This window comes from Folsomia candida, unplaced genomic scaffold (assembly GCF_002217175.1).
Source record: "Folsomia candida strain VU population unplaced genomic scaffold, ASM221717v1 Fcan01_Sc006, whole genome shotgun sequence".
In the NCBI taxonomy this organism is placed as follows: domain Eukaryota; kingdom Metazoa; phylum Arthropoda; class Collembola; order Entomobryomorpha; family Isotomidae; genus Folsomia; species Folsomia candida.
Window position 1 is genome coordinate 9,497,694 of NW_019091198.1, and position 26,605 is coordinate 9,524,298.

Sequence of the window (26,605 nt, forward strand, 5' to 3'; positions counted from 1 at the left end):
GTAGGTTTTACTTACAATCTATACAATTTCGGATGTTGTCTTGCAGTATTATTTAGATTTTGACAGTATATATATGACTACCTGCCAGCACGACATACATCACATAGTTTTGAAGGAGACAACTGTATGACTTATTTGGGTAAGAAATACTTTGAATATCATTTTTATCTGGCTTGTTGGCATATCTGTTTGGTCGAGTTTTGGAGACTCCTTTAAATACGTTGGACTTGCAAAGTTTTACTTTAGTCTTGATTCCTTCCCAGGGAAGGTTGACCTGTAAAGGAGTTTCGACGAAAAAGAAGAAGACGACGACGTAGTTTTAGTAGTAGTTGTTAGTTAGTTAGTGGGTGGCTGTACTTTAACTATGGACCCTGCGACTTGGGAACGAACGATGGATCTGATGGGACAGGAGATGGTCAAGAAGCAAAGACTTGGATTGGGTCTTTGGAACCGTCTCAAAACCGTTGAGCCCCCACCACAAGAGACATTACGGGAAGTGGAGGAGGTGGAAGAGAAGGAGGATGAAAATCAGCATCAAGAGGATCTGACGACGAGTACAACTGCGACGATAGAAGCACCAGAACATTCCACATTATTACCACCAGGGTTTGCAAATACCTCTATCGAATCAATACCAATCTCTTCATCGGATAATGAATCCCCAATCCCAAACTTCCTCGATACAAACTTTATCTCGGAGAACTCGCTGAATAGCATTCTTCGAAATGCGCAGGATAATACTGATGGGTAAGGTTTTGATTCTCTATATGTCTTGTTTATATGCATACATCTAGGGACGCGTAGCTTTTCTTTGATTAAAGTTTCTTTGATTTGCATTCTTTATAACATTTATATAGAGAGAATGTGGATGGATAGGTAGGGATGTTCATCGATATAAAATTATTTTATAATTGCGATTCATCGTACGAGTTCCTCCCTCTTTCTACGAATATATCTTGCAATTCCGTGTTTCGTGGTTGACTCTGAAGTGTTCACCAACATTAAATTTTGATTAGTTTGATTTAACGGACAATTCTGTGTCACTCCAGGTTTCGTCAGGATCAGAGTTCGACGCCACCTTTGTTATTTCCTGGAGAAGGGGCAGAAGGCCCTTCCTTGTCCAAGATGAACGTCACTTGGCATGACCCGCAAACAGCTCATGCTGCTTTTCAAGATTTTTTTACTCCGAACACATCCAATTCAGCGTTTAACATTTCTGACGACGTGGCTGATCAATCTTCAAAGAATTGGGATGAATACGGGGAGAACTATTATATGAATGGTGTAGCTCAGCACAGTGAAGAGTTTCCCGATTTTTTTAGCACTTCTTCTCCTCATGCTCTTGTTAGGAAACGCAACTATGCAACCGAAGTGGTCGATACAGACTTTCAATTTCTGGTACGTTCTTAAATTGTCTAGAGTTTCCACAATGATGGTTTCCTCATTACTTATGCACGGCTTAATTTTTTCAGGACTCAAGTGGCGAAGCGTCTACTAATGATCATGAATCTCCTAGAAACTGGGATAGTCCTACACGGGAGACAAAAATTGGTAATCCCCTGCAATTCAACAACCCATCTGCCGTGGTTGCAAGATTGACTACCAGGGAATGTATCCAATTAATCAAGGTTTGGGTTTTATTTGACCTTTTGTATTTACGTATTTACATTTGTCAGTCATTATAATTATGTTATTTAATAATTATTAATTATACTTATGTTTTAAGGCCTTAGGAAATAGTCTTAGCGAATGTCAGGAAGCGGATAGTGCTCAAGCATCTCAAATCGTTTCATTAATGCAATTGATTCAGGGCCAGCTCATGACAGAAATGCAGTCGCCCATAGACTCACCAACAAGTCCTCGGCATCCTTCATCTTCGACGTCGTTAGAGTCACCGGTGGATCGTACGGCCAAGTATCACCGAGAGATCACAGGTTTTGCCTCTAAATGTGATTTACCAGTGTATTTTTCTCATTCTTTTGTATGAAAGATAATAATTTAGCTTAATACTTTTACAAAGTTTCTGCTGATGCTGTATTTACTTGGAGCGGACAACTGCCCCCACGGATTCACCGAAATCCTACATACTCGTGCAAGGTAAACAATAACCAAGAAAAAATTATGAAAGTTGTTACAAGTTGGATTGATAGGTTTACTATAAACCATTCGTGTTTTATGAATTTATAGATTTTCTTGGGCGGTGTTCCATTCGATATTACCGAAATGGCACTGATTCACGCATTCAAAATATTTGGTAATGTTAAAATCGAATGGCCTGGAAAAGACATTGCTCCTTCTCAGCCTAAAGGATATCTGTATGTCATTTTTGAGCACGAAAAGCAGGTAAGTAGGAACATTGAATAAAATTAGTTAATTTAATTAATGTCATTTAGCTGATTAGACTGTAAAACAATCACCTTTCTTTATGTTTGCGTAGGTGAAGCTCTTGCTACAAAATTGTTTTCTGGACTACAGCAAGAGTGTATCTGGCGATTGGTATTTCAAGTTGACCTCGAAGCGATTTCGTGAAAAGGATGTTCAAGTTATTCCCTGGGCCTTATCGGGTAAGGTCCAAAGATAGTTATTGAAATTATTAAAGTAATTCATTTATTATTAAAAAAGAAGAATGTGGTACATGTTGTCAGAGGATTTACTTATGTTTATATATAATGATAATTTTTTTAAATTAAATATATCTTAAATATACATTTTAAATATATCTTTTCAGACAGCAACTACGTCAAGTGCCAAGCTGCTAAAATTGATGCGAAGAAAACAATTTTTGTTGGTGCGCTTCACGGAATGTTAAATGCAGAAGGGCTCGCTAAGATAATGAATGACTTGTTTGATGGCGTAGTTTACGCAGGTATAGTTGATATACATGTATACATATATATATTGATCTTTTCTCAACACATTGTTTGTTGGGATAGGATCGAAACATTTCGAATGAAACACTAATTATCATTATCTAGTTAAACATTCATCAGTTATTCGAATTCTAAATTTTGTAGGCATTGACACAGACCGACACAAATACCCCATTGGATCTGGCAGGGTTACTTTTAACAATATGAAGTCTTACATGAAGGCAGTTTCCGCTGCATTTGTTGAGATTAAAACAAAGTTCCGAAAGAAGGTTCAGGTGGATCCATACTTGGAGGATGCAACTTGTTCCGTGTGCAAACTTCAACAAGGTCCATACTTTTGTCGAGAATGGTGCTGTTTCCGATACTTTTGTCGCACTTGCTACCAAACCCAACATGGGTCTGAAGAATTCCGAAAGCACCGACCACTGATGCGTAATGCGAGCAAACCAGCAGGTACAGCAGGATCCGTGACCTCTGTGACCTTCTCCCCACTTGGAAATCGTTCGAATTATAACTCGAACCGAGCATTCTTTGGGAACTCGAATCGCAGCAATAATAACTATGCGCACAACAACTGGGGTTCTGCCAGCGGAAACTACAACGGAAATTTCAATGGAAACTACAATCAGCAACGACAACTAAACGACTATGGTGCTTCACGTTATGTGTTGCATTGAAAATATAATTTATAAGTATAATTTTGTAGAGGTCATGTATTTAATTTGTATGAGCTGCTCCAGTTTTTGGGGAACTTAGATCTTAAAGAATGAGAACATTCCATCCGTTGTGGGCCCCATCAGCATTGGTACTTGGTTCTTATGACTCACGGTCAGCTGCGGAGGAAAGAAAATGGTCAAATTTTGTTATAGAAATTTATACGAGACTCAAAATTGCTTTCATTTTGTTTAAGCAAACTAATAAAATAGTAAAATATTAGAGAATACGCACAGAACATGGTGATTGCATCCAAGGTTCTCCATCAATTTGCATGGGGAGTCGTTTCTTTGTCCTAATGACCACGGTTGAGCATTGAGCTAGTCGGCGACCTGACGATCGCAGCCCAGTTCTGACTTGCCCCATGTGCAGACAGTTTTCAAGACCAATCACCTCAATCAATTTGTCCCCAATGTCTGAGTAAGAAATCGAAAAGTAAAACAAACTTTCTTAATGTCCCTCTATTCCTCTTTTTACTGTCCATTAGTTCACTGCGAAACGATCGAACTGCAGCGTGCAATCTCAATTCTCAAGTATGTGTGTATCTCGAGATTGCAGTGAATGAACAAATTCAAGTGACTTGTTTGAAGTTACACAACAGGATCCATACATTCGTATATATGTACAACAGTACATACATACATACGTATGTATACGTACCTTGAAAAGCGGTTGACAAATTAGCAACAGGGGAACTGCTGTTGTCTCGCTTCTTCTTGAATTGTCTTTTGACTCTTCGCCGTGATAAATGATCACCCCACATATTTGTTCCGCCGTGAGTGTAAGGAATGTTAAGCAGTGCTAGTCCCTGAAGAGCAGGACCCCGATCCAACTCGAGAGAAACGCCGTCGCACTATATTATTTAGGTATCAAATGGATAAGTGAGATTTTTTTTTCACATTTACACAAACAAATACATGGATAATTTAGTCAGACAAATCTCTTCATCAATCTCACTTCAATCTCCAACTCTTGATGGAGGTTTTTACATGAGGATGAGAACTGCTCAGTCATCCCGAACTGTTGGGAAAAAAATGAAAACTGTAAACATTCGTCCTTTAAGGGACCAAGGGACGAAAAATATCACAAATATACTCGCCTCAAAGTACCACATTTTATTTCGCATTCGAGAGTTGAATTTGTGCGGATTTTTTTCTCTCTCCAAGTGAAATTTTACACAAATAGCGGCATCCTATAGTGGATCAAGCATTAGCATAAATTTCTCTTCAATCTTGGTCAACTCGTCGTGAAACTTGTACAAGAGGGCTTACAACTCCCACGGAGAAGTAGTTGTTGATAATGTTGTAGGGCATTGGATCTCCTTGAGGCTCCGTTTCCGTCGGAGCAACGTCAGAAAGCGAGATTTCCCAACGGTCCATCATCACAGAATTGGACCTCTCAATTTTCTTCCGGACACAATTATTATACACGATTCCATTGTGTGCAAACCTCTCATTGTTGTATCATGCAATCATGAAATGTACATATGCGAACAGAACAATTACCTTCAAGACTTTCTTCAAAGACTCGCCTTCATAACCTCCACCCCATTTCAAGCACCTCGCCAAGTCATTCCCTGTTCCCAGGGGAAGTACACCCACGGGGGGTTGGGTTTGGTATTTTATCTTATCTGAATTAAACAACCCGTATAAATGCCCGTCACAGTGTTATAGTCGCATACATATGCATAGCAATAGTCCTCCTGTGTCGTAGTATACATATAATTAGGTGTACTTAAAGTAGCATAATTTACCCATGCTGTCCAACAACCACCCAACAGTGCCATCACCTCCACAGCACAGCACGCGTAAATTGTTTACATCTTTAAACATTTGCAAAGCTTTTGATGGACCCCCGCAACTGATGTCGTAAACCTGCATGAATTCATAAGCGATTGGTTCATAACTATGCCAATTATGTATTCTTATTGTCATCCAATAATTAATAATAATTATTTAGCATCGCTTCTACATATCTCTACCTGCCGAGGGTTAAGCAAATACTGGAATTTTCGGAAGAGTCGTGGACCCTGCTGTCCCCCACTTTTGGGATTGATGAAAACCTTTAAAATGATGCACGAGCATCAATATTACTTGCCAATATTGTTACTCAGCTAGTCTCGTTATCAATAAGAACATTACCAAAAGTGGTCTCGTGCCTTCAGGTGGCGTAATTTGGAATGACAGCGGTCCATCACCCGACGGGGCTGGAGGATCTCCAGAACCTCCTGCTTGAGAACTGGACGACTCTCCCTGAACAAAGACAACCCAAATGCATAACAATACTCGTCTTATTCTTGAGTAAACAAGCTAAAGTGTTGTATGCAAAACCTATAAATCCACCACGATCAATACCCCCATCAAACCAACTCTAGTTCCTTGCTAAACTAGTTGCTAGACCAGTGGAAGGAGAGAGGGGGATAAAAATAATGAAAGATAAAACATCAACTCACCCCATTGTCGGAGCCTCTGGAGAGACCAGATATTGAGCGACCCTCCCGAGTAAAGGAACGCTGTCTATCCAGCACCACGGGGTAAATGGCAGTTGGTGGAACGATATGACATTTCAGTTCCCCCAACGAGCATTCCAGTTTGACCAGACTTTTACATTCATCATGCACCTAGAAGGACAGCAGCAGCATCGATATCATTTCCCAGCTCACTTTCCGTCTAAAGTTGTTTTAGACAGGAGAGATTGGAACGCAAGATAATTCAAACTCACCGTCATTTGGCACCAACGGCAGTGCTGTCCATATATTTATATGCATATACATATCCCAATAAATTCTCAGTAGTTATCATAAATAATGTTGGTCATACCTGTCCAGCAGCCCCGTTAAAAATCCTCATAGGTTTCTTGCATTTTGAGCACTTTCCGGCACAATTGCCGGGTGTCCAGTGATGAGTCATGACCTGAATGCAGACATACGTGTTGTATATGCATATAGGTAGGTGATGGCTTAATGTCAAATCCCCTCCACTTTTAGGAGATGCAGAAGAATGACAATATTTTATGAATAAAAGTAGACTACATAAAAGATGGGTGAGCGAATGCACGGCAAGTCTCAATGCGCCCCCAATCCTCGCTCTGCTTTCTCCTTCTGCTCCTATCTTTCTCTCTAATCTCGCATCTCCCACTTTCACTTTCTCCTCCTCGCAAAACGATACACGTTCTGTTTGACTTACTTATCGTTCACTATGTTAAAACCGGCCCAAAATATGACCCGTTTTCATAAAATTTAAACAAATTCTGACATTACATTGGGTCTAAATTGGCATTTAAAATAAAAATGGACGTATTATACTCGTTTTTTAAGCGACCAGTGGGTAAATATAGGGCATTACATTTTCCTCATTTCAACTAACCTCTGATGCCATGCTTGTTGGACTTACTTGTTCCTTCTTGGACTTGACGTAGGTGGTGATGCAATTTGTGGGAGCCTTCTGAACACACCGCTCGTGGGCTGTGTACTTGCAAACTGCTCCATAAAATAAAACAAGATTGCTGTAACTTTCTCTCTCACTCACTCACTCTCTCTCTCTCGCCAAATACGTGTGGATACGTAGTTAGTGATCAAGTATACTCCTAGTCAAAAAAGAAAAGGGCAGCGAGAAAGAGTGTGTGTTTGATACGGCAAGTAAGCACTTACGGACGCAACAAAGCCCTTTTTTTCCCACGCCACCACTGGCCAACATTTCCAAGCACAAGTTGCAATAGATTGGTCTATTAAAGTGCTTTAGGTCCCACAAATGGTTCCCATCTTCCTTCACGTTCTGTGACATAAGAAGAACCACAACGAACCACACATTCTTATCCACTTGTTCTATTTACACCAGTTCGTTCTGTATTAAATTGTGGGAGAGAAAAGTAAGCTTTTACTTGATCCAGTCCGAGAAGAACGAGAAGTGGAATGTTGGTCAGTCCGCCTCGTTTCCACTCGACCAAAGTTACATATCCATTCGAGTCGTAGTCAATTTCTACCATCAAGTCAGTTAGAATCTAAAATGACAAAGTGTGAGTAAAAAAAGGGAGGAAAACTTTCCCTTCTTTCTTTCTTCGCATTATTATTATGCACCACTCACCGGCCTCAACTCGGTCACATCCCAGCCCAAGTAGTCTGCCACTTTCATCATTTGGTTCACGATGGCCACCATCTCCTACAAAACGAAGCAACCCAGACGGTCAGACGGTCTGTTGTTTCAATAAATGGGCAGTAATATTCTATCATAAAACTCCTCCAGCATAGTGAATGACCACCCCACACACAAACAGCAAATAGAGCTAACAAAGAGTAAACAAGGCTTATAGAATGGTGTCTAAAAACATCTACGAACCAACCACTCGAACTTATGCCCTTGGTCCTCATACATATGTACACTCACCACTTTTTTAAGATTATTTACAAAGCGTGGCGTAAAAAACCCTTGAAACGACTCACCTGAGTGTCCAAAACACCATTTCCATCCGCATCGTAGAGATGAAACATGACTGTGAATAAATTATAATTGCTCTTAAAACGTGTGGGCTGAAAGACCGATAGAGTGAGGGTCTAAAGTGATGATAATATGATATGTTTGTCCTCACACTCCAACTTGTCCTCGGGCCGGGCACCCTCCATCAGAGAGAGATAGCAAATCACATCTTTTATGGGGATCGTCGCCGTATCTATGTCGATCGGCGTAAGTGCCCCGGACTCATCCTCTCCGGGGGTATCTGTCAGGAAAACACAACACATCGATCTCTTTCTCACGCTCACCAGTTCTGACAGTGCTCACAATCAGACCAGTCCTCGGCATAATTGACAACCGCTCTGCACGTGAACAATATAATGTAATGAATGCTATATTTATTTCAGACTTATGTACGTCAACACGAGCGAACTTTACACATTTAATGAACGCCTACTACCCACCCAACCGACAATGCAAGTGTCATTGGAAAACGGTCTTGGGACACAGTGTGCCGTACTTGACCTTCAAATTTCAACAATGGTGAGACCATCCACGCCTACAACCAACTTCACTCCTCTTTTCTGCTCTACCTGCTGCTGCTGCTAATTAGACAGCCAACGAGGGAAATCATTGAATGATGACTTAGTTATTAGGACCGAGGAGACTATTATAGTTTCGTGGGCCGCTCTTTCTCCCACAAGTTTGTCAGTGTCCGGAATATTGCATTAAGGGAACTGTGTCGTTGCTCTGCGACATTTCGGAATGACATTTAAAGTTTATTAAGTTTAAAATTTGCAAAGGATGAATGGTTAATTTTACCGTTTGTATTTAGTTCTCGGCTAGTTTTTCATTGTGTAGAAAATAATACTTGGTGTTCATGAAACTTATTTCTTAAGACAAGAAAAGTGAACAAGTTGCACTTTGATAAATGGTTTTACATAACTTGTCTAATTACATATGACATTTTACGTAATTTTTTCATGGTGAACTGATGTGGCAACCGGCTAAATGTCAACTAATTCAATTGTGCTTCCAGTCAACCAGAAAGAAAAAGAAGAACGCTTTTTCATCTGCGTTTGCCAAAATCAAAGTAAAAATCCGTCGACAACAGAAATACTTTAGCATCGGGTTCTAGTATAAAAAACTAACGTTTTCCCGTGACGTCATTAGTTCTTTCTGTTCGTTCTGTCACTCCAACAAAAAAAAGACTATTAAAATCTCATATTATTATTTTTGAAAGTGAAAGTTGGCCTGGTAATGGAAAATATATAATTCTGGACTCAAATGCCAGAGCAGAAAGCCTGACAAAGAATTTTATCTTCCTTCACTTGCAATCTGTCAATTCCCACAAGTTCTGCATTAGTAATCCCAAAGTTCCCATTAAGTCTCGGAAATTAACTGCGTTTCTCCTTTGAAGAGCTTTTTTTTAGATGTCACAGGGATAACTACATACGAGCTGTAGCTGTGCATGAAACTAACGTTTTTTCCACAGCTAGCAAGTCAAAGATAATCCTTGCGTCAAATTGGACAAAATCAAAGAATTTCAAATACAGAAAAAATGATGGGCAGCAAAAAAAAGTGCACTGTAAAATCCAATCTCCGTCAACGGGTTCAATACTCCTCGCTTTTTGCTGTACATACTTGAAAAAGTTGGAAAGGATTCTTTCTTTTTCATTCGAGAAGAGCTTACATTGCAACTCGTACATATGCAATAAAAGATTACCAAAAACATTGCAAATCTTCATGTCGAGATTATTAATCAAAGCAAATGAGAAGTACTTTTTCCTCATAAAACTGCAATCCTCCAAAGTTATAAGCTCATTAGAGAAGAAGTCTCGCAAAATGTGACTTGCACATATTCCTCGTTTGAATCTTTTACAGGATGAAACAGTATAAGCTTATTAGTTGGATTCATGTTTTGGAATTACAAAGTAATTTCTGAGAGCTAACTAATACCCAAATTTCTGCACATTATTTATCTCTCTCTCTCTCTCGACTCACTTATTTTCTCTCTTTATTATTCTGAAGCGTTTGAAGTTGTAATTCATCCGAGTCCTATTTGTGGCTCACTTACAATATATTTCTTTGCTGTGACGTCTCTCTGTCACAGCAGCCAATCTTGAAACCCACCAAGCATTCACCATCATTTAGTTTAAGGTGGGTTAGGTTGATGTCGTCCACGAATAAGTACAGATACACATAGATGAGAACAGACGACGACAACGACGATGGCGACGACTACGGAGTTTCATTTTGCTGCTTCTGCTTTAAGGGAGAATCGATTTTATGTCACTTTCATCACTCCTTCTCATTCTTCACTCGCCAATATATGTATTGGCGACATGCCGCAGAGAATAAATTATTTTTTGGATCATATCCGCCATGCATACTTCAATCCCCCATACTCATCATGGAAATAATTAATTTCAGAACATGACATAAAGGGCGAAGGTTTGGCAAAGAAGGTCGTCAGATCATAGGCAGAACTCACAGTGAGAGAGAGAGAGAGACTGATTGATTACGGAGTAATTGGGGCCAACCATCAGCCACCCTACTGACAAACTTATGGCGTATTTTGGGTGAGGCGGAAATTACAATAAATATTCGGTCCAAGTGAAAAAATACATATGCAGATATGCAGCCATAGAGGGTGGATCGATGTAAGGATGAAATTATGAGACAATTGGAACGAGTACCTGCATCTGCACCCGATTTGATGGGACTGCTCTCCATCATCTCCAAGTCCAAGTGCAACTGGCTGTCTCTGCGGTGGTGGTACTTTTCTGGGAGCTCGTTCAACCTGTCGACAAGCAGATTGTGGCGTTTCTCCACCGTGGCAGAGTCGTTCAGTTGGACAGAATTGGTGGTCACAAGGTTCGTCAGAGAGCCGGCACTAAGCGGTGTAATCGCTGCGGCGGCCGTCGTTGTGCTGCTAACTGCCATTTCCTGGAGAAAATGGAAACCGGAAGTTAGGATGAGGATACACGTCAAGAAAGTTTGGACCTCAAATGCATTTTCTCTCCTCTGACTTTCTCCAATTGGGAGAAGAAGAAACCACCAATAATTTATTATAGATGGGCACGACGCCGCATTATTCAATCGGACAATGCTGTTCTTGGCACCAAAATGCGGTGAAAGTTTTTAAAGTAGGTCGACATGTCTCAAGTAGAAGAATCCCTTTGGTATTTAATAGGACGATGGTATGTAATAATGTGAGAACAGATTCTCAAGGCTTGCAAAATATTAAGTAAATGTTACCACATTTCTCACATTTGACACCCACCATGACATTGCTTGCTTGTGGGAATGATGTTGTGGGAAAATGCCTGAATGTGTGACGATAACGAAGAAATGACACGAACCTGTATCAATGTTGTTCCACCTTCAGCAGGAGGGGGGTTGCTGCAACCGTTTTGTGGGATGGCAGCATCTGTCGGTGTCGTTGACGACGACTTCTTGGGTCGCTTGATGAATGAGAGAAATAAATGTCGACAGAGCTCATCCGGTGTGTCCACTTCCAGATATGTGTCCATTAGCAGTTTGAACCCAGAGTATCCAATTTGCTTCAAAATTATGGGCAAATTATTATTGTATGTAGCTTCCCATTAGCGTTCAAGATGCTGGCATAACTCAATTAAGCGGTATTTGTGGGAAGACACGTGCACATTTATGTTTGAACACAAAAGAAGAAGATTGTAAATACATAGTTGCTACCTCGTCAGCCTGACAGTCTGGCAGTATCCCATCTTCGCATAACTCTGCGATGACGCTGCGAATGTTGTTGTTACAATCTGCGAAAGATGAACAGGGTCAAAGCAATTTTTGATTGATTTTAAACACTGAATAAAATATGACTATATCGCCTGACTGACTAGTAGATATGAATATGCATATCTATGCATTGTGACCCACAATTTGTGAGTTGCCCTAAAGTGCAAGAGGCCAAGAGAAGGAAAACCCGGTTCTTCTCTTATCTCGATAACATACTTTTTTGAAAATGGATACGCTTCATTAATTCCGAAAACTAACGGCGTAAATAATAAGCCGACAACATTACTACGGCATAAAACACTTTTACAAGAGATTGTGAACTCTTTGACAAAAAGTCGACTTCTTAAAATGCGCACTCATTCGGTGAGTCGATTGTGCTGCTGGATAATGTTTTGTCTGGAGCCAGCTAGCATTATGGAAACACATCTGGACCAGAAATGTATTAAATCCGGGTGCAGCTCTCTGATGGAAAGTTCCGGCTTTATATTCCTCTCATTCTTATAGCTGATGAGGATCATACCATGTGGTGAAAACGGAACTAGGAAGAAGAATTAAAAACGGAAATGCCACTTTGCGCTGTTCCTCGTCATTCCCATCGAAGGCCATTTGCACAGCGAGTGACCCGATGCCCAGCCCACCCACGTGGTGGACGTAATCCATCCAACCACTAGTGCATCACCTTGGCTAAATTATTTGGTGCATAACGTGCGCGTGTGATGAATTTAAACGAGAAATGCAAATTATGTATGTAGGGATTGGAGGACAAACGTGATTAATCTTACATCTGGAGAGAAAGAGAGAAAAGAGAGGAAAAAGAGGAATCTGGACAAAAACCATGTTGGACAACATTGGACCGGATTGGGAAATGTGTAGGATCAGATTACGTCCACTGTTTGGTTTCTCATCATCCATCTTGAATTTGAGAAATACCATGTGGGCAAATTCATTCATCCAGCTCTATCATATGAAAGAATGAGGTCTGAATTCCACACTGTTTATTCTTCTATTCCCACCACCAACCACTAAATACGACCACAGCAAAAAACAGCAGTCGTGTTGAATCACAAAGACAACGCAAATCTCTGGACCAATAAAAGAGGTTATGACGACATATCCCGAGAAGAGAGAGAGAGATAAATACCAAACTTTTTCGACAGTGCACAGCAGCCCCTTCAACAGAAGATGGATTAATGGACAAGAGTTATAGGACAAAGTGTCCCCAAGGATGCAAGTTTTTGGGTGATCATCACACCAACCGAGCAACACTTGTGGCTATGTATGCAGTAAGTAAGTAGCTCATCTGACGAATCCCACAAGTTACGTACTTTGCTTGAGTACACAAAACTACTCAATATATCTTCTCATTCTCATTACAGGCCTCCTTGTTGGTGGAGAAATCCAATCATTTCACACCATGAAATTGTCAATGACTATTGAAAAGGCGTCACAGGAGGATTACATGCGTAATCAACATGCCATTTCCAAAATTGATTTCGAAATTCCTCAACAGTCCTGCCTGGTACGGGAACAATTAAACAATTACTTTCTCCAAGCCAATCAGTTGTTCAACTAGTCGTGTATGTACATGTGGTGGTCGTGTTACAGGTATTTATGCCGTTGTGATGAGAGAAGAACACGCTTTCATGACGCGAGTAATAATTTCACAAGTTCCGTCCTAACTAATTAAGCAGCCTTGGAGAGAGAGAGAGTGCTACATATGCGGATCTCTCTCCTACCAAAGTGAGATTGGTTGGCCCAGCTCCATTTTCATGCGAGGAGGAGAAAGCAAAGCTTTATTATGCACTCTGGGTGAAAATGCTCATAATGCCACGACCCGGCCGCACAATAAAAACTGGTGTTATTGCTACTGTCGTCATAGTGGGGTTAGCCCAATTAATTCCGTTGTAAATGAAATGAATAAACTTACACGATGCCAAATCATGAAGTTGTTGAAATTCTTCTGGAGAAAGTTTATCCCAGTGAAACTTCTTCAGCTCATTAAACGATTCAACAACTGTGGACGTCTGCGGAGGCGGTGGGAGTGATGGATCGACGGTTGTGGGGTCAGTTGGCGGATTGGGTTTCTGCTGCTGGTCAGGTTGAGGGTATTCTGGGTGATTAATACGGCTTGGAGTGTCCGATCCGGGGTTAGGACGTAGGTTGGGGTGACTTGTGATTGGAGTACCGGCAATTGGGGGATTAGGGGACATCATCTCGAACAGGTTGAGTGGCTTGGAATCCATTTATAATGGCACACAAGTAGGGGAAATAGTGGATTTTGGTCTTGTAGCGGAGATATGTAGATGTATGAACTTTTTCCTTCCAATTGTTGTACGTTGTACAATATTAGCAAAGTAAGTAGTTCACAGTGGTATCCACAACCCGGAGGGAGGGAAAGTCATCATGAGTACTTAAGCTCTCAGGAGTAGAGTCTGTGACACGTCTAGCAGCAATCTCTCTTCTGATCTCACGCGTGCCCTTCCTTTGTCCGTTCTTGTTTATCTTTTCATGCGAGATGATCAAAGTCTCAAGTTGAACTTGGGGAAAGTTTTGCTATGTATTTCTTCTCCCTTTCTTCTGCCGGAAGTGTGTGAGGGATTCGATACGAAGAAGAAGAAGGTGTTCAAACGGGTTGCAACAAGTTGGTTGCGTCTGCTATTATGCTGGGAATATGAGAAAGAATGTGACGCGTACCTGTGCCCGTAGATTGATGGATGGATGAATGGATGGATTGATGGGGGTCCTCGTACCGAGAGAGACAAGGGTCAAGCAAGGTGACGAAGAAATTACTGGATTAATGAATGGATTAAGGAATGTTGTTTTTGGAGGATAAACTGGTCAGCTGCTGGCTTAGTTGGTTGGTTGGTGGATGGACGAGGACGGAGATGAAACCAGGATGACAGACAAGCAGGCGAATGGGATAGCGTGACGGGTTGCAGTGTATTTTCTCGGCCAGATTGTGAGACTCTGACTCTCTGAGACTAATACATAAGTACGAGACGGAAGGAAGAATGAATCTGGTCTGGATGGAGCAAACTACTGCCAACTAAAGCACATGGAAGAAAATATTGGGTGACTTTCAAGAAGCGGAATATCTCTCGCTCAGCGCAACCTCGTCCCCCCGATTACTCGACTGAACTGAACCATCAGTTTGAAAATGCTCTGAACAACTTTTCCCGAGATGCTACTTAACCGTCTTTAACTGACTGACTGACATGGTGTAGAAGAATGGAAAATAGGCAGCCAACTCATCCATCCATCCATCCGTCCGTCCACCGCTATCTTCTCCTTGCCCAACCAAATACTATCACACCATGCTCAACTCTTGTTATTATTCTTGATCCTTTCTCCTTGGAAGTCACTATTAGCCCACTCCTATACCACATGCCCAATTGACATACATATGTACATGCATATGGATGGATAAGCTAAACCCGAATTCGGTCTTTTCGGAGCATCCACTACCCAGTTATAAGTATCATCTCATAAAGTATCATTCCACCAAATTGTACACACGCCACGCCACCCACCTCGGCACACTTTCTCCTCATCAACCTCTATTTACAATCAGTCCAATGGATAACTACTCAGCTTATCATCGTCCAGCAAAACAACCTCACCTCGCTCGTCTTATTACCCTTTCTTTCCACTTACACACATGCACTTTTCTTCCCGTTGGGTGTGGTGAATTGCGACCATGCTATTCCCTCCCTCTCTCTCCGTCATCATCATTCAGCAACCAGCAACCTTTACAGTTTTGCACTCATCATCATCATCATCATCACTACGAAGCATCATCAAGAAGCTGATGGGCAAAGACGAAAAGAGAGAACAAATCCGTTTCGGCTCGTCCATCAACCTCAACTTGTAAGACCTCCTGTTAATGTCTCAGCTCTAGAGCTCCGTACTGCATCTGCTTAATGCTAATCACACGCAGAGAAGCAGAATTGCAAATTCTCCCTACGTATACATGTGGGTGCCTATCTACATACATATGTATGTCCATGGCAGAGAGGAGGAGGAGGAGTAGTAGTTATGTCCCAGTTTGGTTAAGTGACTCCGAACGTATGTATCTCACCACATCGCAATATACGGCACACAGGTAGATGAAGAATGTCATGATGACATGCAGCAGTTAGATACTTCTCCTTGCCGGCCGTGCATCCGGCTTTCTCCAGAGTGAAAGCTGGTAAGGTTTGTTTTGTTGGTCGTAAAGAAAACCTTTGTCACTCCTGCCTCGCTTGCTTTCTTTCCTTCGTGCTCGCATTCTGTCTCTTTTTTATCATGGCATCCACCAACACGGATCCGTCCGGCCGTATATCTACTTTTTGCCCCAATTTGAACACTCTCAACGAAAGCTAGAGTCGCAACCTAGGCTAATATTTCCCATCTCTAAAGACACACGTATTCCTTTATTGTGCTCTAATGTGAAATCACTACAATCTACAATTTCCACCCATATATTTCGAGGAAAAATGAGAGAGAGAAGACCACGGTCTCTGTTCTATCTCCTCCGTTTATGAATATTCCTCTTATGATGGGGCTTTATTTCTGGAAAAATCAGAGTTCCTTGTGTAAACCAGGATGGAAGAAGAAGGAAAAATGAGGTTGGTAGCAACGCAATTTGTGAAGAGTTAAGTTTGCATTTAGCGTCATTCAAATAAACATTGTGATGCATCACTTTCGAGCAGGAGAGAGAGCTTCGCAGCATGTTTTTCGAGTGAGAAGAATAAACCATTTCCTTCCAATATCTGCAATGAAGCCTTTGTTTTTACGGATGAACGTTTGAACATTACTACACTTTTACTAGCTTTCCTGTTAGCATGCATTCATAAAACAACACTCTCCTCCTTCCTCCTTCTCCACGACCTTCTTGCTTTCCATGCGTGTGCTAGCTCAACAACACTCAACTTTTACCAACCAATGATGATGATGATGATGGTCATCAAGAAGATCATGATGATAACGTATTTAATGGGGCATATTTACAGGAGAGGATTTGCCCAGAATTACCTTATTATTGCGAATATTTTATTTGGAAATTTTCACATTATTAGCTCACCATACGTACATAAATTCGTAAGTGTGCATCTTGTGAGACGGAATTTCCTCACATGTCCAACACCACCACCACCACTATCTTTTAACTCCATAAAACAACAGCACTATCTTCTTGAGAAGAACATCATCTGTGGTGGTGAAAAGGTCAGGTGGTGAGTTGATCAAAGGTGATGAAAGTTGTTCCGAGGACTTCACCCACCTCACATGATAAACGCTTCAAGTTGGCACGACTGGATCAAGGTCGTTGTTGTGATTTACAGTGATTTTATGTGACGATGATTCCTTTGGATGGGTAATATTTATTTATTTTATTGAATGCAGCGTTGCTTTTATTGTTGAGCGCTGTGTGTGGTTGTGAAATGGATAGGAGGAGGATGATAAATATAGAACGGATTGACGGGCAGTGTAGTAGTCGTCGAGTCGCTGGCAGCTAATTAGATTTATTTCATTAAGTTAAGCAGATTTGTTTTACTCACAATTATTCCAAAGTCTGAAAGCACCTACGAACGATGCGATGCACCAACCACGCTTTGACGGAATATACACGTTATATTTCTCGAGGTTGAATGAAATGAAATGCTGTTGTACTTTATCACGCGAAGCTAAATACGTATACCTATGAACTTACCTACTTAATGGGAATAGAAGCAAGCAACAAACATTAGTAGCAAATGACTTGTTCTAGTTGTATTTTATACGGTACTGAATGCATACGTTTGTCATCCGGACCGATACAACTACAGAACTGCTACTCTTGGCACTAAAATGATCCAATTGCTTAATTTTTCTCTCCAACAACTGCATGTTTCGCATCAAGTTTGAGCTTCATCATAGCATGGCACTCGTCCAATGTGAATCGACAAACAGTTGTAGTATCAAAGAATAACAATCGTTTTGTGGTTTTACCAAAATGTGGGAATAACGACGTCTCTTGACACACACATAAAATATGAGAAAGATGCCATCTTGTTTACAGAGATGATGGCAATTGGTTCCATGGGGTGCATAAGACTTGAACACCCACAAAGGGTATTATGTGACTGACTCCAATGTGGTAAGTGCGAAAACAAAGACAGCTGTATGCGAATCTCGTACCACGAAAGAGACGACGACGACATGACATGGCGAACGGGAAAAGTGGGAGACTTCACTTTTTGAAACAGGACTCGGGGCCCGATCTATCGGACAAAACCGAATTCCGGTCCCCGAAAAAATTCATTTTTCTCGCTTTGTTCAAGAAATACGACTTGACAAATGCTGCTTTCATGCAACTTTGAGGTAGTTGATTTATTTGCAAAAAAATATTACTGCTTAATACATACGATGCCATTACATGGATTTTCAAATAAAAGACTTTTATTTATGCAAAACAAACTGGACATAATTGTGACTTAAACTTATTTAGAATGATTATTTGGATGGAGATACTCTTAACCAACGCCGTGTTCATGTTGCACTTCGTTCTTCGGTCCATATTATATTCTATGATTGCAGCTAAATTCTACTGGCAAAAATTGCTAAAGAATGAATTCACTATTTCCGAGTCATACGTGAACATCAATCAATTCTATAGCCCACTTTATATACACAATTCACCCGTACAAAAATGTGGGCTATTTTTTAATAAGATTTTTTTATCTGAGAGAGAATCTACATACAATTATGTCAACTACGTAATTCAGCGCCGACGACAAGTGCAGATATCGAATAACAAGTTTCACTGCATCTTCTGAGAAGGAGCACAATTCTTTCTGTTATAAAATACTTGCTAAATGGTTTCTAGCCAAAATTTATTTATTCTTCGTCTTCGTCTAGTTCCCCATTTACCTTCCGCAACCTACAAAGGACTTCTGAAGTCGTACTCTGGAACACCCTTAATTTCGTATGGGTCCTTGAATTGTAAATACGGGTCTGGTCCACTGCCCCGTTTCCCAAACCTGTCAAAAGCCACATAACCAAAACAATTGAATTTCAAAAGACTAGAAAAATACTCTTAAAAAAATAAATCACCTGTTTCGATTTTGGTAGTTGTAATATTTTCCCAAACTGTCCAAGTACATTCGAATCTGTTCCGGCGACTGGAACAGCCGAGGACGCGGTGGTTTTCCCTCCATCTCCATACTCGAGGTCAGCATTGGAATATCTCCCTCGGTAAGCAACTCCGTGGGTGGTGGGCCATTCGCTGCCACCAAAATTGCTGACCCAACGACTATTACCAGAACCCAAGCAGTCATGCAATGCATTCTGCTACCTGCGGTGAAAAATTATACTTTTAGAAATAGTTCAAACTCAAGTCCACTGAGGACTGACGCAATAATTTAGAATGACAAATTTTTTCTTCAAAAGTGTGCCTCCAACCTGATTTCGAGTTTCGAATTCCCCTCGTATTACAGAAAAATTATAGTTAATTAACTCTACTTTGCTCTTTCAACGGCTACACAATAGTTGAGGCCTGCTCTATCAGCGTCCGAGTGGTAAGAATGGAGTGTGGTGGTTCTGCAGGTAAAGCCCGCAGATCGTGGGAGTGTATTGTCTTGCTGGACGCAGTTTTTGTCTCTGATCACTGCAAAGGTCTCCTTCTCCCCTTTTATACTTTCCCTGCTAACTGGAAAGTCTGCGTCGTGGTCCGTCACTCCTCTTTCTTTCGGCCAACGCTTTCCATTCCAGATTGGAAGAGAGATGTACAATGGATGTGTCACACAAACTGTCTCCACAACTTACCACATCTGCTATTTAGTTAGGTAAAAGAGGCTAAAATGGTGAAAATGTTTTTACGCGTCATCGCTTCTTACCATTATTTTAAAAGTTGGAGACACTCTGGTGCAATTTTTCAATTTGCGTAGGTGCTCCGGTGGGTGGGATCGATGCAGAATGACAGGTATGAACATATGCACAGGTGGGGGTTGAAATCCGCATTGCTTTCCCCCCTCCTCCACTTCTCAATTTGCATCACATTATTACATTTACATAACATAACTCATCACTTGATCCGTTTTATTAAACAAAGCCTCCGCGTCAGCACGTTTCCAATACCATATTTGGCATTAGTTCCGCGTAAAAGGGACCAAAGATATGATAAGCGTAATCCTTGCATGAATACATATTTAGGTATATACTTTTCTTCCTCGGCCAGATTCACATTATACAATACAATTATACATCTGTCTTTGTTTGATGTGTGTACATATGTGTCATGACATGCAAATTACTGCACGTTAACATTAACCACATGCATTAATTATGTATACAGAGAGGAAATCAGACAAAGTGGTGGGTTTAGGGAAAGTAATCTTCCGCTGGAGATTTGGCCTGGGCATGTTCTCCAGTTGTTTTCTAGATCAGAACTTTCACCACGCATTTACTCTAAAAATTTTAAAATAACAAACAAACAACAACATTTTAGACAGACCACTCAGCAGAAATAGGTGTCGAACCGAATTTCTTATTTTTGTGTGAGATCAGACAGGTGGATTATATGTTTATGGAAACATGTTTAGCGTCTCTTTTGCTCAATTCTTGTTACGCAGCGAAAAACATCATACGTTCATCAAAAATCTAAAGATATGCACGAAGAACTCCACGTGCGCTGAAGGACAAGGTTTTACACAAAAATATTTCTTGACAAACTTTTTGACAAAAATTTGCCCACTTATCTACGTTGAATGTCTGTTAATTACGATACACGTGGATGAAGGGGTAACAGAAAATAACTCTTGTTTCTTGCCTATTATGAGTAAACACGAATGCTCATTTTCTTCTTCTAAGCCTTACAAACTCCGAACAGAGAACGCACATAGTTTATAAATAACAAGAAAAACTAACAAGATTTCACAATAAGGCTTTCAAATTCTTTCCAGAGATTTGCTTCCCAAGTTTCGGATTGAACAACGTCGCCACCCACGACCCACCACGACCACTAGAACATTCCGTACTGAACTATTTCTCAAGTCACAATCCTTCATTTTTAATCCTTTCGCTAATTAGACAAGATTCAGGCAAAGGTTGTTAGTTGAGATACATGGTTACACCAAAAACTAAATCCCTCTGTCCTAAATTCACTCCTTTAAATCCCACTGTACGTATGGGACGTGTGCAGAATATTAAATTCAATATGTACTGATGCTGACGTAATGGGCTTCCAATTAATTGTGTTTCATCATCATCAACAATGAGATACTCCCACTCATTTTCTAGACAACAGAGATACTTACATATTTACGTAGTGTAAATCACAAAGTATTTATCGGAAATCGGTTTGATATTAAACCTTAAAAATGTCTACTGTTTAACAAGTATGCGATTTGTACTTATTATGCTCATTCATGTCTTTGGTTAACTGAGGAATTATGCTTACAAATTACAAGGGTACAGTTACACAGAATAATTTTCATTCTTGTGATCAGTACTTATGAATTAGGTAAAACACCGGATATGAAAATGTAGTAAATACATTCTCTGTCGAACTTATATGTCAATTATCATCAATATTATGGCATTATTTCTAATGATGACCAATCTATAATTTTTTTCAAATTGGATACATTTATTCCTTTGCAATTTAATCGTCATTATGAAACTTTCATATTAAGATAATTTCTCACATTAACCTTTGAAACCACCCACCATGTCAATTATCTAACCTATATTTGTACAAAACAGCTGCGCAAAAAATTGGCATCCAAAACATGAAAGACGACAACAAAATAATGGAATAATGACTCAAAAAGAAAAATTGGCCAATTACTTATTTATAATTTTTAATGTTGCTCAATTTGTATCTTGCCCTGTAATATGACACTCATTCTATAATGATTTGGAATTGTTCAATTGAGACAAACGATAGGGTAGGAATCGATGCTAACAATTGTGCAATTTTGCAAAGCATATTGACGGCCTAAAATATTGGAGCCCGACCGACCGCCTGGTCGAAAAGGGTTCGGGGAAAGTCTGGTGGTCTGATTCATGTCGACCGAACTGGTCTAGTTTCCTCTTGCTCTCGTGCTTTCTCTGGAAATGGATCGATGTGGACACGAGGTGAGAGAGTGAAATTCTTCTTGTTGCTGGATTTACAACTTCCTCACAACGCACTCCTCATCTGACGACGTTTGGCTGTACAGACTCATTTTTCTAGTCTTTTTGGTACTTCACTTTTAAATTTCGGCCCCACCCCCAAGCTCACATTTCCGCCATTGCCATTATTATAAAAGTTAGTCTGACCACATAATAATTATTCGACTGTAGAAAGTTCTTGAGGAGAAAGCATTTCCTACATACTCTGAAATATTAAGTACTTTTTTAATCATGAGAATCCAAAATGCCAGAATTTATTGGTGAAGCGAAAATGGAATTGGAAGGAAATTCACGGTAAAAAAATTATACCTTAATAATAGTTCAGCTATTATTATTAAGTTGTTTAAATTTTGACCAAAAGTATACTCGAGTAGGAGTGCTTTAGTGTATAGAATTATTGCGTAACGCTAGTGAGAGAGAGAGTAAATTAAACTTTGATTAGTGTGGATTGATGTCGTCCATGATACATATCTCAAATTACCGAGTGGTCATCTATTAACGTCATATAATTCAGGTATGTATTTATAGCTATGCACGTAGACACGTATGTATTTATATATTTCGGTCAATTTTAAGTGAGACAAAACTATACAAAGAGTTATAGCTGTTTCTAAAAAGTAAAAAGTTACCCTTATCTCACACATAAGTATGGACAATTTTACAATTTTGGTTGAAGTTATTCTTGTCAATTAGGTTGACAAAAAAAACAAGTTCATGACTAAGGGACCGGATAAACAAAATACCGATGAGTTAAAAGCATGCTAAACTGACCAAAGTTCACTGCATTACTTGAAAAGCACGGTGCAAACACGAGGAGAATTATATTTAATTACGAGCCATGCATCCACCCACACGGCATTATGATAATCATCACCATTCGCTCTGCTATGCACTTGACTTCACCTGTGTGGTCATCTATTTCGCCTTGTTGAATCAATGTCACATTATCCAATACATTGGCGAAGAAGGATACGTATTTACATAATGATGCCACGACCCGTGCGGACGGGCGGTGTTGGTTGTGTGATTTTGTCAAACTGACATTTAATTCAGAGCATTATCTTTTTACAAGCAAAAGAAAGATAAGTAGTTATTTGTATATGCTGGCCTTTTGTTGTTTGCCCATCAAATTTGTGTCTTGTTGTCAAAGTATATAGAGAACATAGCATTTGAATTAATTCTGCAATTGGTATATTAAATACTCTGACCTCTGAAGCTGTTTTGCTTTTGGCACCTAAATGCCTGATAAGTTATGAATTGTTTCTTATATAGCAAAATATACACGGTGCCCAATTTAGTCACGATTTAATCCTCGCACTCCTTGACCACTTTTTAGTTCAAGTGCTAATAATACCTCTGGAATTTATTTAGTACAGAAACCTTAGACCCTCTTAATCACCTACCAGTTACTTATTTAGTGTACTCGTTAGTTAATTATTGCACTTGTTGTCCTTGTGTTAGCTGTATTATCCATTAAAGGAGTAGAGAATTTGCAAAATTGTGTACTTTTTCATGACAGAATTGTGCTAAAGATAAGAATTTTAAAACAATGACCAGGGGACGTGTGAATAGCATGCCCAATCAGTCCGCACCCACAATGAACAAGTTGTGCAGACAAGTGAGTATAGAAAGCCCTGGTCCGTTGGTGAAGGATTGTGTTTTCAGTTTCGACGTTCCAGTTCCTGACGTCCCAGCCAATGGGGCCCGAATTCGAGTAAATACTTTAGGAATTTTTTTAAGATTACCGTTAAAATCGTTCCTAAATTAATAATGCTTTTGATTTTAATTTTAATGATTATTAGGTGGGATGTGCCGGGGCGTGCTACAGCTCGAAAAGGGCAAACTCACAATCTTCAATGACCAGTATGTCAAGCCAAGGAAGCTTGAGTGGAGATGTTTCCACGATGTGTGGCTCAGGGTCGGTGGGAAGTATCTGTCAAAATCCGTCGTATTATGGCGTTCGAGATGCTGCTCTATTCCCAGGCTACGAGGTGCGTACATATAAACATAGCTTAAATTGGCACATAATCGTGTGCACGTGTGGGTTGATTTGTTATCAATGTTGGTAGGTAATGTAATTATTCGTGATTTCTTAAATAGGTTGCTGGGATAGTGGAAGCATTGGGAGTTGAGGTTGGCTCAGAACCTAGTGTCAAAATTGGGGACAAAGTCGTAGTCTATCCCTATGAAGGTGTGCCTCATGGGTGAGTTGTTTCATACCTTCTTCTTTTGACTAGTGGTTCATTAAGTGGTATGCAAGTTACTAATTGCTCACTCTCATTTCATCACATTCTCAGGTATGCTGAGTACATGACGGTTCCAGAGCTAAAGTACTTGGTCAAAGTCCCAGACAACATGCCACTAAGTGTTGCCGCAATGCTTCCAACGGGTAATGTCCACATATTTCTGTATAGTGCGTAATTATTTTGATTTTAGATTATTATTTGGTTTTTAGGCGCACTTTGGGCCATGAACACAATCCAAGTGGCAAGAGAGCACATTCTCAAAATTCTTCAGGAACAAGGAAATTCCGGTATTTTTTGGACATTTGCTGTATTGCGTACTACTTACGGACTTCCATCTAACTTTTGAAATGTGTGTACAGAGCGAGTAAAAGTTTTGCTGGTTGGAACGGGAGGACTAGCTTTGTGGGCTCTGCGTCTTGCAAAATACTATTTGAACGATGTTCAGGATCAATTGCTCTTGGTGGTGGCGAGTTTGAGAGATGAGGGCATCCTGCTTGCTAAGGAAGCCGCAAAGTATGCATCATTGCATTTGTATTGTTGTATAAATTTGGAAGAAATGGCTTCTCAATAACTGTCTCATCGTGATCCAGCGTCAGTGTGGTACAATGGAACGAAGACTGCTACGAACGGGTTCTAATCGAACGCACAAAGGACTCTTGTGAGGGAGAGGTTAACATTGTCATTGACTTTGGAACCACGTCACGGAGTCTTCATCGGTCTCTGCAATGTCTCAGCAAGGTGATAAGATAACACATACGACATAATTTTACTGCAGCAAATACCATTTTTGGGGTTTATTAAACAATGAAAATTATGAATAACAAATTTTTCTTTCGAAAAGGGAGGGATTGTTTTAATCAGTTCGGAAGTTTCTGATCGACTTCTTCCGAAATTCAGTCGACGTGCCGAAGAACTTCAACAAACCATAAAACCGGTTGATTTGGGGTCGTTGGAACAACTTCGTGAATTGGTGGATTTGGTGTCATCTGGAAAGGTGAGTTGTTTTAGTAATCATCATGAACATGTAGCTACATAGCAGTACGAGTAATGGAATAGAAACAACAACTGCTGGCATGACCCATATGCCGTAGTTGGACCAGTTTTGTTGATTTTATCAAGCAAATTTAAATGGAAGCAGTTGCCTTCTTTGCATAATAATTTGTGTTTTTTTACTCTGGCAAAGTTGGAACCCCCTCCTCACACAGTCTTTCCGGCGGATCAGGCGAAAGAGGTGATCCGGAAGTTGTGCAACTCGGAAATTCAAGGAAGAGCGATTCTTCGATTCCATTCCATTGACTGAAGACCGCATATTTTATGCTAAAACTCACAAAACTCTAAAAATCCACATATTACATTTCCAAAAACAAGTCGTCGTCGAAACGTAGCACGATATCCAATCAAACTCAACTTCTCCGCGTCGAGATCCTTTGTTGTTATTGTCAAAATAATGCGAGCAAAAAAAATCTGATGGAAAAGCGCATCATTGTCATATTACCCACATAAACTGTTTCCGTTGAATGACAACCAATGTCACACACACAATTCAATTACCAGATTACAAGCAGCCACTCATTTAAGCTTTTACGTATTTACCACCATAAGTTTGCAAGTTAAGTATTAGTTAAGCGTTGTTTACGAGTTTCATTCACTCTTGACCATGTTAGTTAAGGCTACGAATTGCGAAAGTATTTTTAGCAGCTTTTCATATGAACGAGCATCTCTGTATGATTTAAACTTATAACAATTTTTACGAAACTGACACTGAAATATAATTGAGATTGTTCATATGCAAAGTGATTTCATGTTCTCATACATGAATTGTCCTGGATGATATTCAGATTATAGATTGTAGAGATACGTATGTATACGTAGCTAATTAGCCAACAGGAAATGAGACCTAATCATTTGCCACTAATTTGAAGAAAGTTTCTTAAATGCGTTTGTTTGTTGTTATTCAGTGATAAATAGTAGGTATTTATACACACTCTTATATATCGGAAGAGAAGCCTCATATTGTTAATTTATTGAGTGGCATGTAGTACAGATAATTAAGGCGTTGTTGAATAATTATAACATGTATCCATTTAATATGATGATGATGATGATGATGATACTGCATATACTATATTCTGTATAAATTTAGTCACGTTGAATAAACTCTATAGAACTCTATGTACATTGTATTTACTGACTACTCATTCCACACTAAAGTTAAGACCGAACGAATTTCAGGATACAAGAACAACTTGTCACAGAAATTACTTGCATTATAAATTCATCAATATCAAGGCAGATTGTGTCCTCACAAAATTGCGAGAGTGACCAGTACAACAACAACCACCATGCATTTAGTAAACTATTGGCTGTCATTAGAAGAGGAAATCGCTATCTCTAAAATAGAAATGGAAACTACTGACCAAAA

General features: G+C 39.9%; 3 protein-coding genes and 1 long non-coding RNA gene across 11 annotated transcripts; 2 read left to right on the forward strand and 2 right to left on the reverse strand.

The window, feature by feature from the left end:
• Positions 1 to 233: 233 nt before the first annotated feature.
• LOC110850752 (cytoplasmic polyadenylation element-binding protein 1) lies at positions 234 to 3,811 on the forward strand. 4 transcript variants are annotated; one of them, XM_022098294.2, is made up of 9 exons: positions 234 to 747; positions 1,050 to 1,398; positions 1,473 to 1,628; positions 1,727 to 1,949; positions 2,021 to 2,097; positions 2,188 to 2,343; positions 2,438 to 2,564; positions 2,729 to 2,866; positions 3,015 to 3,811. In XM_022098294.2, exons 1-9 carry the CDS (start codon positions 365 to 367, stop codon positions 3,545 to 3,547), a joined length of 2,142 nt encoding a protein of 713 aa, XP_021953986.1. In that variant the 5' UTR covers positions 234 to 364; the 3' UTR covers positions 3,548 to 3,811. The 4 variants fall into 4 exon arrangements, with proteins under 4 accessions (XP_021953986.1, XP_021953987.1, XP_021953988.1 ...); XM_022098295.2 differs by having other exon boundaries at positions 1,727 to 1,934; XM_022098296.2 differs by having other exon boundaries at positions 1,811 to 1,949.
• Positions 3,543 to 17,515, reverse strand: LOC110851109 (diacylglycerol kinase 1). 3 transcript variants are annotated; one of them, XM_035853299.1, is made up of 23 exons: positions 16,820 to 17,502; positions 13,734 to 15,553; positions 11,750 to 11,826; positions 11,398 to 11,598; positions 10,732 to 10,981; positions 8,169 to 8,297; positions 8,023 to 8,072; positions 7,667 to 7,741; positions 7,464 to 7,583; positions 7,234 to 7,357; positions 6,977 to 7,062; positions 6,404 to 6,496; positions 6,306 to 6,329; positions 6,037 to 6,204; positions 5,726 to 5,836; positions 5,566 to 5,646; positions 5,338 to 5,458; positions 5,090 to 5,214; positions 4,856 to 4,990; positions 4,684 to 4,776; positions 4,542 to 4,604; positions 4,245 to 4,437; positions 3,543 to 4,000 (listed from the first exon to the last, which is right to left on the reverse strand). In XM_035853299.1, exons 2-23 carry the CDS (start codon positions 14,047 to 14,049, stop codon positions 3,804 to 3,806), a joined length of 2,832 nt encoding a protein of 943 aa, XP_035709192.1. In that variant the 5' UTR covers positions 14,050 to 15,553; positions 16,820 to 17,502; the 3' UTR covers positions 3,543 to 3,803. The 3 variants fall into 3 exon arrangements, with proteins under 3 accessions (XP_035709192.1, XP_035709191.1, XP_035709193.1); XM_035853298.1 differs by having other exon boundaries at positions 13,734 to 17,502; XM_035853300.1 differs by lacking the exon at positions 3,543 to 4,000 and having other exon boundaries at positions 4,322 to 4,437; positions 4,502 to 4,604; positions 13,734 to 17,515.
• A 681-nt stretch (positions 17,516 to 18,196) lies between these two features.
• LOC110851338 lies at positions 18,197 to 20,868 on the reverse strand. Its single transcript, XR_002548040.2, has 3 exons — positions 19,226 to 20,868; positions 18,878 to 19,118; positions 18,197 to 18,804 (listed from the first exon to the last, which is right to left on the reverse strand). It is a non-coding gene; the product is annotated as an uncharacterized LOC110851338 (long non-coding RNA).
• Positions 20,869 to 21,913: 1,045 nt separating this feature from the next.
• Positions 21,914 to 26,359, forward strand: LOC110850845 (zinc-type alcohol dehydrogenase-like protein C1773.06c). Of its 3 annotated transcripts, XM_022098428.2 has the most exons (11): positions 21,915 to 22,231; positions 22,380 to 22,451; positions 23,495 to 23,651; positions 23,740 to 23,928; positions 24,038 to 24,141; positions 24,235 to 24,326; positions 24,393 to 24,470; positions 24,543 to 24,696; positions 24,774 to 24,921; positions 25,025 to 25,177; positions 25,367 to 26,359. In XM_022098428.2, the coding sequence occupies exons 3-11, from the start codon at positions 23,511 to 23,513 to the stop codon at positions 25,481 to 25,483; spliced, it is 1,176 nt and encodes a 391-aa protein (XP_021954120.1). In that variant the 5' UTR covers positions 21,915 to 22,231; positions 22,380 to 22,451; positions 23,495 to 23,510; the 3' UTR covers positions 25,484 to 26,359. The 3 variants fall into 3 exon arrangements, with proteins under 3 accessions (XP_035708940.1, XP_021954120.1, XP_021954119.1); XM_035853047.1 differs by lacking the exon at positions 22,380 to 22,451 and having other exon boundaries at positions 21,914 to 22,231; XM_022098427.2 differs by having other exon boundaries at positions 21,916 to 22,451.
• The last annotated feature ends 246 nt before the right edge of the window (positions 26,360 to 26,605 follow it).

Excerpts from the sequence above, each read along its gene's own strand:
- LOC110850752 (XM_022098294.2), top strand. The coding sequence starts at position 365 with ATGGACCCTGCGACTTGGGAACGAACGATGGATCTGATGGGACAGGAG. Across the intron at positions 748-1,049 it reads GCGCAGGATAATACTGATGG|GTTTCGTCAGGATCAGAGTT; the intron begins GTAAGGTTTTGA and ends GTGTCACTCCAG. Across the intron at positions 2,344-2,437 it reads TTTTTGAGCACGAAAAGCAG|GTGAAGCTCTTGCTACAAAA; the intron begins GTAAGTAGGAAC and ends ATGTTTGCGTAG.
- LOC110851109 (XM_035853299.1), bottom strand. The coding sequence starts at position 14,049 with ATGGATTCCAAGCCACTCAACCTGTTCGAGATGATGTCCCCTAATCCC. Across the intron at positions 7,584-7,666 it reads ATGTGACCGAGTTGAGGCCG|ATTCTAACTGACTTGATGGT; the intron begins GTGAGTGGTGCA and ends TTGTCATTTTAG. Across the intron at positions 7,063-7,233 it reads AAAAGGGCTTTGTTGCGTCC|TTTGCAAGTACACAGCCCAC; the intron begins GTAAGTGCTTAC and ends TTTATGGAGCAG.
- LOC110850845 (XM_035853047.1), top strand. The coding sequence starts at position 22,182 with ATGCCAGAATTTATTGGTGAAGCGAAAATGGAATTGGAAGGAAATTCA. Across the intron at positions 24,697-24,773 it reads CTTGCTAAGGAAGCCGCAAA|CGTCAGTGTGGTACAATGGA; the intron begins GTATGCATCATT and ends ATCGTGATCCAG. Across the intron at positions 24,922-25,024 it reads CTCTGCAATGTCTCAGCAAG|GGAGGGATTGTTTTAATCAG; the intron begins GTGATAAGATAA and ends TCTTTCGAAAAG.